This window comes from Aotus nancymaae, unplaced genomic scaffold (genome assembly GCF_030222135.1).
Source record: "Aotus nancymaae isolate 86718 unplaced genomic scaffold, 86718_ANA_hifiasm-v0.15.2.pri h1tg000040l, whole genome shotgun sequence".
Lineage (NCBI taxonomy): Eukaryota > Metazoa > Chordata > Mammalia > Primates > Aotidae > Aotus > Aotus nancymaae.
The window spans coordinates 60,256,601-60,268,774 of NW_026988454.1; the positions used below are offsets into that span (position 1 = coordinate 60,256,601).

General features: G+C 47.0%; 1 protein-coding gene and 1 pseudogene across 1 annotated transcript; one reads left to right on the forward strand and one right to left on the reverse strand.

Annotated features, from left to right (window-relative positions):
* The window catches only part of LOC105707458 (large ribosomal subunit protein eL8-like), a 27,040-nt pseudogene extending 17,325 nt beyond the window's left edge, over nt 1-9,715 (reverse strand).
* Nucleotides 8,702-11,833, forward strand: CD24 (CD24 molecule). Its single transcript, XM_021670507.2, is given in 4 exon segments — nt 8,702-9,352; nt 9,354-9,411; nt 9,414-9,487; nt 11,313-11,833. Coding segments are annotated over 4 exon segments (378 nt in total). The 5' UTR covers nt 8,702-9,274; the 3' UTR covers nt 11,481-11,833.
* The last annotated feature ends 341 nt before the right edge of the window (nt 11,834-12,174 follow it).

Genomic DNA, 12,174 nt, shown 5'->3' on the forward strand with positions numbered 1-12,174 from the left:
GAAACTCCGTCTCTATTAAAAATACAAAAAAATGAGCCCGGCCTGGTAGCACATGCCTGTAATCCCAGCTACTTGAGAGGCTGAGACAGGAGAATCGCTTGAACCTGGGAGGCGGAGTTTGTAGTGAGCCAACATTGCGCCATTACACTCCAGCCTGAGAGACAGAGTGAGACTCCTTCTTAAAAAAAAAAAGAATATTGAGAGAAAGTTTTTTCTTTTTTAAAAGGTCTTACTATGTTCCCAAGGCTGGTCTCAAACTCCTGGCCTTCAGTGCTCCTCCTTGCCTTGGTCTTCCAAAGTGCTGGGATTAAAGGCATGAGCTACCATGCCTGGCCAAGTATTTTCTTTTTTAACTCTGAGAGCTACACACAAATATATGGCTCGCAACAGAGAAGTCCTTATTCAACCTTGCTAATTAAATTCATATGCTCTTCTCTTAATGGCTGACTATTACAGAATGCCTTTTCCTCAGAGTGACATCTTCAAACCATATTGAATGAGATGTCAGCCAGCATCTGCTTTAGATATTTATTGAGTGGAATCTTGGAACAAGTATGTTAACAGATTGAGAAAGGATTTCACGAAGTCTGAAAATGTGATCCCTGTTTCAGGCTCAGTGTAACATTTCATTAAGTATATTATTGGCCGGGCGCGTGAGGCCGGGCGCAGAGGCTCACGCCTGTAATCCGAGCACTATGGGAGGCTGAGGCGGGTGGATCACAAGTTCAGGAGATTGAGACCATCCTGTTTAACACCGAGAAATCTCATCTCTACTAAAAATACAAAAAAAAATTAGCTGGGCGTGGTGGCACATGCCTGTAATCCCACCTACTCGGGAGGCTGAGACAGGAGAATCACTTGAACCCAGGAGGCAGAGGTTTCACCGTGAGCTGAGATCATGCCACTGCACTCCAGCCTAGGCGACAGAGCGAGACTTTGTATCAAAAAAAAAAAAAAAGTACGCCATTGTGTTGTATAATGTTCTTTTGATTTGTAAAAATATTTAAAAATTCAATTTTCTTGGTCATTTAAAATCTTACTAATCTCTCATAGCATAAGGGATGCTCCTGCTTTAAACCCAACAGAAGGCGAAAGACTTGAGAAAACAAATAGACATGGAAATAAGACTATAAATAATATGGGTATAAAATATATATACACTTTTCCACTCTTCCAATTTCATTATTTCCTAGCAAAGGATCATTCAGGGTCTGCCTGCAAATGGCAAATGACGTAGCACTTTTGTGCTCTGAAGACTCTTTTCTGGGAGGCAGAAGTGGGATTTCATTTCTGCTAGAACTTAATTACACCAATTAGGCCTGGACTCTACTTCCTGCACAGCGGTGGCAGGGGCAAGGGGGTCTTAGAAAGGTGCTTTTCATTGGATGAGCCCACCCAGCTCAGGCCATTCTCTGAGGCAAACTCTGCCCCACCAGAGGCTTTCTTTCCTCACAGCCTCTATAATTTGAGGCTCCGGAAGGAAGAAGAAACTGTGGAAACTGATTCGATGCCAAGTGATTTCTCATTATTTTTTCTGCAGCTGGGTTCTTCATTTTTCTTCACTTTTACTGAAAGATTTTTCGTGTGTGCCATCTGGACTGAGAGAATTTGGTCTCACAGTTGTCATAGGATGGATTAATTGAGGTAAACTCAAATTTCTGTTTGAGAACTAGCCAGTGATGGGAGGAGGGTGATTCTGAGGCCCTGGGGGCTGGAGAGAGTTGCTTTCTACATATTCACTTTGTGGGAGTTGGGAAGGTAAAGGCCACAGAATATATTGACTTATTAACTTATTTAAATAACTTTATTTGTGAATGAGTGATGGTACAAGCTAGTGTATAATGAAAAGTGCATCTCACTCTTCTGTGCCCTGGCCACTCAGTTTCTCTCCTCAGTGGCCAAGACTATCAATTTCTTGTGTATCTCTTTGGAAATACTTTCTCTGTCAGGTTTTTGTTTTTTGTTCTTAAAATTTATTATTTATGTATTTATTGAGACAGGGTCTCGTTCTGTATCCAGGCCAGAGTTGCAGTGGCACCACCTTAGCTCAGTGCAGCCTCAAACTCCTGGACTCAAGCAACCCTTCTGCCTCAGCCTCCCGAAGTGCTGGGATTACAGGTGTGAGCCACCCCTGGCCAGTTCTGGTTTTTTAATCACGAAGTGCCATATTGTACACATTGCTATGTATCTCGCTTTTTTCACTTAAGAATTTATCTTGGATTTTCCCCTATAGTATAGATTACGTTCCTTTACTCTTTTTAATAACTTCATAATATTTCATGATATGACAGTACTGCAGCAAATCCCTGAACATACATTATTCTGCATTTGTAGAAGTTTATCTGTAGGTTAAATTTGTTTTGTCTTTTGAGACAGAGTCTCATCTCTGTCACCCAGATTGGAATGCAGTGGCATGATCGCCACCACTGCAACCACTGCTTCCTGGGTTCAAGTGATTCTCCTGTCTTAGCCTCCCAAGTAGCTGGGATTACAGGCATGTACCACCACGCTTGGCTCATTTTTGCATTTTTAGTTAGAGACAGGGTTTCACCATGTTGGCCAGGCTTGTCTCGAACTCCTTACCTCAGGTGAGCCACCCACCTCAGCCTCCCAAAGTGCTAGGATTACAGGTGTAGCATTACAGGCCTGAGCCACTGTACTTGGCCAGGTCAAATTCTTAAAATTAGAATTTCTATGATGTGCATTTTTAATATCGAAAGATGTCAAATTCCTTTCCATAATCCCATCGGCATCGATGAGAAAGACTTTTCTTACATCCTTGCCAACACAAGGGAGACACCAAACTTAAATTGTGGCCTAGAGATTCAGGATTGCTTCTTTCTTTTATTTCAAACAGCCAAGGATGCTTAGAGGTAAGCATCCCATTACTCAATTTGCATCTGAAAACAGCCACATTTTTTTCTCTTTACATTTGTTTTCCTGTCTCAATGAGGTTTAATGGGAAAAGGGAACTAATAGTTAAAGAAAACCATCCTGGTTTATTAGCTTTATAAGGCTTCCAAAATGCAGGGCTTTTTACATTCAGCACAAGAGTTTTTGTTTTCCTGACAGTGAGCTCGGAGGGTCCCCGTGGCCAGCAGGGGGCAGCACGTCCACACAGAGAGTCCGGCTGGGACGCCACCAGCTGATTCAACTCGGACCTCATCAGTCAGAAATACAAACTCACGGTGTTACTTTCGCTGCCTTCTCATGGCTGGCAGTAAAGAAAAAAGCTCGACTAAAAGACCAGGATAAATGGAAATATTCAGTGCCAACCAAGTGCAGGGTGGCACAGAATTAAGAGGGAAAAGAGGACCGGATGCGGTGGCTCACGCCTGTAATCCCAGCACTTTGGGAGGCAGAGGCAGGCGGATCAGGAGGTCAGGAGTTCTTGACCAACCTGACCAACATGGTGAAACCCCGTCTGTACTAAAAATACAAAAACTAGCTGGGCATGGTGGCATGCCTCTGTAATCCCAGCTACTTGGGAGGCTGAGGCAGGAGAATCGCTTGAACCTGGAGGCGGAGGTTGCAGTGAGCTGAGATTATGCCACTGCACTCCAGCCTGGGTGACAGAGTGAGATTCTTTCTTAAAGGGGGAAAAAAAAAAGAAGGAAAAGAGTATAATGAACACAACTAAGAATAGCATCATGTTGTAGAACAGAATTTAAATTAAATATTTGGGCTGGAGTGGTGGCTTACGCCTGTAATCCCAGCACTTTGGGAGACGAAAGTGGGTGGATCATGAGGTCAGGAGTTTGAGACTGTCCTGGCCAGCATGGTGAAACCCTGTCTCCACTAAATATACAAAAATTAGCTGGGCATGGTGGCGGGTGCCTGTAGTCCCAGTTACTCAGGAGGCTGAGACAGAAGAACTGCTTGAATCCTGGAGGTGGAGGTTGCTGTGAGCCAAGATCATGCCACTGCACTCCACCGTGGGTGGCAGACTCTGTCTCAAAAATAAAAAGAAAAAAAAGGCCAATAAATAAATTAAATATCTGATTATTTCAGCCACTATTTGTGTCATAAAGCACAGAAGGAATACTTTTGTTAGATTTGTATTATATTTCATACCTATTTTGCCAAAAAGTGCTAAAAATGTCAACTAACCCCTGCATCTTCTGTTTCTCTAGAAATAGGATTTATTATTTTATCTTAAAAGGCAAATTAACCTCTTTCCTTAATATTAGTCCATTCAACCACTGTAGAAAATAAAAAGTTTCTCTTCAAAGTTTCCCTTCTTGTTAAAGAATAATAATAATAAATGTTAGAAATAATAGTCTCTCTTTTTGTTTTTGAGATGGAGTCTCACTCTGTCCCCCAGGCTGGAGTGCAGTGGTGCAATCTCAGCTCACTGCAAGCTCTGCCTCCCGTGTGGAAGTTATTTTCCTGCCTCAGCCTCCCGAGTAGCTGAGACTACAGGTGCGCACCAACATGCCTGGCTAATTTTTTGTATTTTTAGTAGAGACAGGGTTTTACCATGCTGATCGGGCTGGTCTTGAACACCTGACTTCATGATCAGCCCACTTCAGCTTCCCAAAGTGCTGGGATTACAGGTGTGAGCCACTGCACCCAGCAATAGTCTCTTTTAAGGAGTAACTTTCTTCAAAGCCTTCTTGCTTTATTTGCTAGTAACTCTTTGTTAAGCCCTATCCTATGTAGCTGTTAGATATAAAGGAATAAGTACATTCTATATCCTTATACTTTAACCAAGATATTTATGTTATTACTTTTCTAAGTCTGTTTGCAAGCAACTTCCTCTGCCTTCCTTATTTGGACTTCTTCTTTTGTTCTCCATTGCTTTTACCGATTTAGGAAAGTTTTAAGTGGTTAGCCAATCGGGCTCAGTTTAGATACAACAAAGATAGGATACAGCAGTAAGGACCCAATGCATAAGGAAGAAATATGCCCTGCCTTTCCTTTGTTCATTGTACTCTCATGGCAAGATGGCTGACCAACAGTACCCTTTCTGTAGAAAGTAAAATTGCCTTGCTGAGAAAACTTTTTGTCTGAATACTAATTATTCCTTGTGGTACCTAAGAACAAGCATTCTGTCTCTTAACAACCAGTAAATGCTGATTGCATGCCAGGTACAGTGATATTGAGTAGATAAGACATAGCCTCTGGGGAGTCTAAGGTAGGAGAATGGCTTGAACCAGGGAGGCAAAGGTTGCAGTGAGCCACTGTACTCTGTCTTGGATGATGGAGTGAGACCCTGTCTGAAAAAAAAAAGAGAGAGAAAGTGGTGATGCAGGATTCAAATCCAGGTCTGATCCCAGAATCCACTATGTGCTGTGCCAGTCTGGTCTCAGGTCTGCACTTAGAAATTGTAGGCATTGCTCCCTCTCTCAGTATTCCTCAGAAGAGAACCGGCATCAAATGAGAGTTTTTCATGCTCTCTCATGAAAACTGAAAGTTACAACTTTCCACACATACATCAGTTTATGCAATCAATCTGTTTCAAAATCATTCTATGCTACACTTTCTCTACAAAATGGAAATTGGCCATGTTTTTCAACAAAAAGTTCAGGATAACTGGTTAAGAGTCTCAATTTGGTCGAGTGACATGAGTTATTATTGGCTAAGTTTTTTTTTTTTTGAGACAGAGTCTTGCTCTGTCACCCAGGCTGGAGTGCAGTGGCATGATCTCTGCTCACTGCAACCTCCACCTCCCAGGTTCCAGAGATTCTCCTGCCTCAGCCTCCTGAGTAGCTGGGACTACAGGCTTGTGCCACCCCACCTGGCTAAATTTTTGTATTTTTAGTAGAGATGAGGTTTCACCATGTTGGTCAGGATGGTCTGAATCTCCTGACCTCGTGATCTGCCTGCCTCAGCTTCCCAAAGTGCTGGGATCACAGGCGTGAGCCACCATGTCTAGCCGTGGCTAAGTCTTTATTAGCAAACAAATTATGAAAAACCAGGAGAAGTGGATAAAAAATAGGAAGAAAGAATCACAAACCAAAAGAACTCCATAGGAAAAATCAGGCAGTTTTCTTGAGTTTCTAGCTGTACAGGAAACAGGGTAGGGTGGAGATCTGTAAAGAGAAGTTTCCTACCTGGGTTGGGCCTCCAGTTGTCAAAGTCCTGGGCAACAGCCCTGATAGGATGCCCGGGGAACTCCTGGGCAGAGGTGAAGGGCTTTGCTCTTTTAATTATGCAGTTTCATTAGCTGGTTCTGAAATGGTTCACGAAGCACAGATCCAGAGTGCCTTGCCAGTTTTGGGAATTACTTGGAGGCTGATATTCTTTCATGTATCACACAGCAGCAGAGAAGGTTCTTGGCACCTTCAGTAGAAGAGCAAATATGAAGTGAGAGTTACTAATCTGAGGCAGGCAGTATTCTAACACTTACATATACAATAACTCTTTAATAACTAATTAGTAATGATGTTATTATCTCCATTTTATAGATGAAGGAGGAACTGAGCCTTTTTGTCTCCAGCAAAATGAGCAGAGCCACTGTTTGAACTCTGGCAGTCTGTCTCTAGAAGCTCTTACCCTAGGAATACCACCAGTTAGTTCAACAAGCAGCTTGTGGAGGACATACTATGCGCCCTGCCTTGGAACTCGGCACTCCTGAGTCACAAACAGTCCATTTTTTCACCTTGGAAGAGGAATGGAGAAGCCGGGCCGGAGTATTTCTATATAATGTGCTACATTGTTAAACAGGAAAGTCCACTGGTGCTCGACAGAAATTCTTGTGTTCCCAAGCACATCCTAAACGTACTTGGAAAGTTACTGAGCTAAAGTGGCTGACCTTCAAGGCACAAACCGATTCAGTCCCGATTCAGTCAACAGACCGACTGCAGATTTCGTTGTCACTTTGCTTCCCTGAAACTTACTTTGTTTTAATGAGACCATTCTGCCAAAGTGAAATTTAAACAAATTTAGAATCTCACTACTCTGTGGTTTGCTTTAAAGACCGAAAAATGCTTGGGCTAAACCTTAAATAAAAGGATTGTCTTGCAATTAAAAATTGAACCAAAAATACTAAGAGAGTGTTCTGTAAAAGTGAAATTTAAACAAATTTACAACCATACTAGGTTTGGTGTTTGCTGTTTGCTGTTTGCTTTAGAGACTGAAAAACACCTGGGCTAAACCTTCAATAAAAAGATTAAGTCTTGCAATTAAAATTTAAACTCAAAATACTCCACCAGTAAAATTCCTTCAACTTTTGCCGTATGCTTTAAAGTTTTCAAAACAGGATGGATAGGACAAAAGTATTCCACCAAAATCTAAAGAATAATGACGAATCTCCTCTTTGTGCCAGTTCATTAAATTGCCTCATGGCAACTACGGATAAGTAAACGGCTTTATCCTGAACGGCTCTGCGCTTTAAACGAATGACGGGCAACAGAGACCGAAAAAGTGTGTCCCCAGGAATTCGGGAGGGAAAGTGAAGTGTAGCGGGACCGCCATGAAGGGAGGTTCCCGCCCCCTGAGTAGGACCGGGCGGGGAGGAGGAGTAGGAGCCGCGCGGGGAGGGCGGTAGGGCCTTCAGGGCCGGAGAGGGGGGAGTCCCTTCAGGGTGGGCGGTTTTCTGCGGCAGGAGCGCGGGAGACCCAAACCCCATAGTTTGCAGCGTCAGGCAGTGGGTCTCCAGCTCCCGGGAGGATGAGGACCCGGGACGCCCTCTTGAGCTCACAGCGCCTGGCGGACACGAGGCGCTCACAAAACAAAGCAGGGGCTTCGGGGAGGGCGCGGCCGCTGGGCCGAGCGCGCAGATCGCTCCGGACCCGGGCGCCGCCTGCGAGCCCCGCGACCCTCCCGGAAGGGCTCGCGCTAGGCGGCGCCCGGGTCCCGTCGGCCAGGGTGAGCGTCCGGTCCGCGTTCCCGCCACGCCCGCCGCGCTCCCCTTTCCTCTGCGGCGGGCAGAGAGATAACCCCGCCCGAGGGGCCCCGACGCCTGCCCCCCAACGCGGCCCCTCTCGGGTCCCGGGGCGCATTTTGCAGTCTGGGTGGCAGCGCACTTGCTCCGGGACCAGCGGCTGACCCGCCGCGGCGGAGGCGCGGACTTTTCTTTTGGGGCGTAAGATGGCAGGTCCCGGGAAACAAAGGAAACTTGGGCCCGGCCCCCGGAGCGGCGTGTGTGGCTCGCGTGTGCGCCCCGGGTCCTGTGTGGGAGTCGCTGGCGCCTGTGCCAGGCTGCCTGCAGCCCGCAGCCGGCGGGGAAAACCAGCCGGGTACCAGGAGCCGGCGGCGCCCGCCCACCTGCCGCGGCGGCCGCCCGGGGGACTCCCGGTCCGCTAGGGCCCCAGCGGCGGTGGCGGCGGCGGGGGAGGGGGCGCTGGGGAGCCTGGAGCGGGGCGGGGAAGGCGGGGAGGCGGCGGGCGGCGGCGGAGGGGAGCCGGGGTGGGCGGGCGGCGCCACGTCACGGCTATTGTGGCTGTCCTGGTATATAAGGTCCCGCCGGCTCGCCGCGCTCCCCACCTTCCCTGCGCCCGCCCGGAGCCAGCGGTTCTCCGAGCACCCAGCATCCAGCGAGACGCGCCGCGCACCGACGGAGGGGACATGGGCAGAGCAATGGTGGCCAGGCTCGGGCTGGGGCTGCTGCTTCTGGCACTGCTCCTACCCACGCAGGTGAGGCCCTGGCGCCCGGCGGGGCTCGAGGGCCCTGCCCAGGGTGGGGGCGGGGTATGGACCCGGTCCCTGGGGACCGTCCTGCGCCCCTACCTCGGGCCACGGACAGGGAACGGGAGAGAATCTTGCTTAGCTGACCGGGGAGAGGGCCATGTGGACCCCACTTTCCATTCCTTTGCATGCTGCCCTCCTCCCCTCCCACGGCCCTGGGAACAATGCAGCTCCGCTCGCGGGCTGAGAGGACCCTGCCCCACCCCAGGCTCCACGCTGTCTCTTCCCAGGCAGCCAGGTGCCTACTGCCCGCTTTCACCCAGGGGCCCGAGGTGATTGCAGGGAAGAGCGCCTTGAGAGCTCAGGCTCCGGTGGGACGTCGTCCCAGGTCCCGAGCACCCGCTTTCCCCTAGGAGTGTCTTCGCCCTCCCAGTGCTCTACACAAAGAGAGGCGACGGTCTCCTTCGGGAAGCGCGGCTCACGCCCATCCTCTACCCTCGGAGCTGGCTTGGGGATCCCGGGGAAGCTCTGGTTATCCGGCCCTATCTGAAGCCCCAGTCCCGGGAGGTTTGGGGCTGAAGTCGAGGCGGGAACCCTCGCCTGACATTGCGCTCTCTGCGGTGCAACCTTTCACGTCCAACGCTTGTTATCTTAGGAGCCCCAAGTTATTTTAGCCCAGTTTGGCTAGTTCTGGGGAGGCAGCATGGTGGGACGATTCTGTCCCGAATCCCCGCCAGGCTTTGTCCGGGTCGTTGCTACCAGCGCCGTCTCCCCAGACCCTCTTATCCGGGGAACCTCGCCCCGGGTGCGGGTACCGGGGGCCGTGCAGCGCTGCCTCGAGGGTGGACGCACGACGCCGGCGAGGGAGACCGGGGACTGGGAGACCCCGGCGGGGGCGGGGGCGGGGGCGAAGAAGGTACGTTTCTTTGGGGCAGTTCGGGTTTGGAGCATGGGAGTGACCGCTCTCTAGCTCCTTCGGTTGGGGTTAATCGAGGACTGTCCCTGGGGCTTCTCCCCCAAAAGTTGGGCGCGCTGGGTCCGCCGTCCCCAGGCATCCAACGTCTGGGCTTACCTGGGAGTGCAGCCTGAGAGTGGAGCCCTCTTCCCTACCGCGGGCCGGGTAAACGTACCCTATTGTCTTCCTCCCAGTCTGCTGCGCTCCCGAGCCTTGCTCAATTCTTTGGTGGGGGAGGGGCGCGGCCGGGAGAAACCGGCTCCCCCCACTCCCCGCCCCATCTCCTCTCGGACCAGATTTTTTTCCTCCAACATTTTAAGTGAGAAGTTTTAATAACGCGAATAAATCTAGCTTGGAAGAGAAAATTTTGTTTAGTGTCAATTTAATAAACAAAATTTTTTTGTTGTTGGTGTAGAGGATCTTTAGATTATCGGATCAATACACTGGGTTTTAAAAAGAAAACATCACCTGCTGCACTAAAACTCATTGTATGAATAAAGAACAGGTTACTTTCAGGGATTCCCCAAATCAGGTCTCCAATACAGGCACCCTGTCTTAAGTAAATTACCACATCCATGCTTTCCTTTATTGGGAGTGCCGTTTCCTGATGGGACACACTTCATCTTGCACACAGTAGGTGCCCAATAAATAAATTTGAGTTGATCAAGATTTTTTGTTGTTGTCACTAATCTATTTTGGATAGGATTTGTATATTTCTTTAGTCAATATTTGTTTAATGACCTTATGGGTTTTTACAACAAAAGGAGCTGGTGCTGATGTAGGAGGGCTTTATCTTTGGATTAATAGGCAGCCAAATGTACATGGGGCCCAGACTCTTGCCTGGTGCCACGTCCTCCCTCCCGCCTGTAATCAGAAGCCCTTGTAAACCCTCCCTTGCAGTGAGGGCTGAAAACTCCGATCTGCCTTTGTTCCGTAACAAAGGAGAGATTATCACGTGCCCTACTGGACTGTGCATTTCGTGGCTTGAAAAATCAGTGGTGAATGATGCCACTCAGACGCTGGGACACTGGGGGAACCTTGGTTCTTGGCCACAGCACTGAGCTTAATGACCAGTGAGGCTGCTGTTTGTGAAACTTAACACCATACCCTCTCGTCCTCTTTTGTGAAATCGTCCCGACTTCATGGTGTTTTCCTGAAGTCATTCTGCCTTAAAGGAAAAATTCATTTTCAATTTAACACAAATATTGTGACCATTTTTTAGAAGAGTTATTATTTCAAATTTCAAGGGAGTAGGTAAGAGCCCAATTCCCCCTTAAGGAAAAGGCTAAGTTGCCAAGGCTGTATTAAATGAATATGTGAAAGTTACCTAGCAAATCCAGGATAGACAGTGACCCAGTTAATTCTAGTTCCGTAAATCTCCGTTACAATATTTAAAAATCCCTACTTTTTTGTACAACTTTAAAATCTCTCCCTTTCTGGGAAAATAGACATTATTGCAATACCATTAAGTCGGTATAATCTCAGAAAATGAATTAGTTAACTTGGTCCTTTTTTCCTTTGCAAAGAAATAAAAACAGGAGTTAAAGTTATTGAATAACTTTTTTTTGTTCTTGTTGCCACTGGGCATTTGAGGCATCTCTAGTTTGTTTTGAAACTAAAGCGAATGACCTAGGTGGGCTGAGCAAGAATTCAGAATTTAATGATGTAAGAGAATAATGGTAAGAGAACAGTCTAAGAATGTATCACCTACTTTAATTTTGTATTAGAGCATGTGGAGGTAGCTGTGATGTGGAAATTTATCCGTGTTACTTTTTATATGTTTTAGATTTATTCCAATCAAACAACTGTTGTAACAGTTTCAAGTAACTCCTCCCAGAGTACTTCAGCTGCCCCAAGTCCAGCTAATGCCACCACCAAGGCGGCTGGTGGCGCCCTGCAGTCAACAGCCAGTATCTTCGTGGTCTCACTCTCTCTTCTACATCTCTACTGTTAAGAGACTCAGGTCAAGAAACATCTGTACTTCCCCATCTTCTAAACCCAATCCAAATGGCGTCTGGAAGTCCAATGTGGCAAGGAAAAACAGGTCTTCGTCGAATCTACTAATTCCACACCTTTTATTGACACAGAAAATGTTGAAAATCCCAAATTTGATTGGTTTAAAGAACATGTGAGAGGTTTGACTAGATGATGGAAGCCAATATTAAATCTGCTGGAGTTTCATGTACAAGATGAAGGAGAGGAAACATCCAAAATAGTTAAGACATGATTCCCTTGAATGTGGCTTAAGAAATATGGACACTTCCTTGAAAATAAGAATAGAAATAAAGGATGTGATTGTGGAATGGAGATTCAGTTTTCATTTGGTTCATTAATTCTATAAGGCCATAAAACAGGTAATATAGAAAGCTTCCATGATTCTATTTATATGTACGTTAGAAGGAACTTCCAGGTGTTACTGTATTCCTCAACGTATTGTTTGAACAGCACTAATTTAATGCTGATATACTCTAGATGAAGTTTTACATTGTTAAGCTATCACTGTTATCTTGGGAACTGAACTCACTTTCCTCTTGAGGCTTTGGATTTGACATTGCATTTGACCTTTTATGCAGTAATTGACATGTGCCAGGGCAGTGATGAATTAGGATCTACCCCCAGGTCCAAGCATTCTGTGTAACTCTTGATTA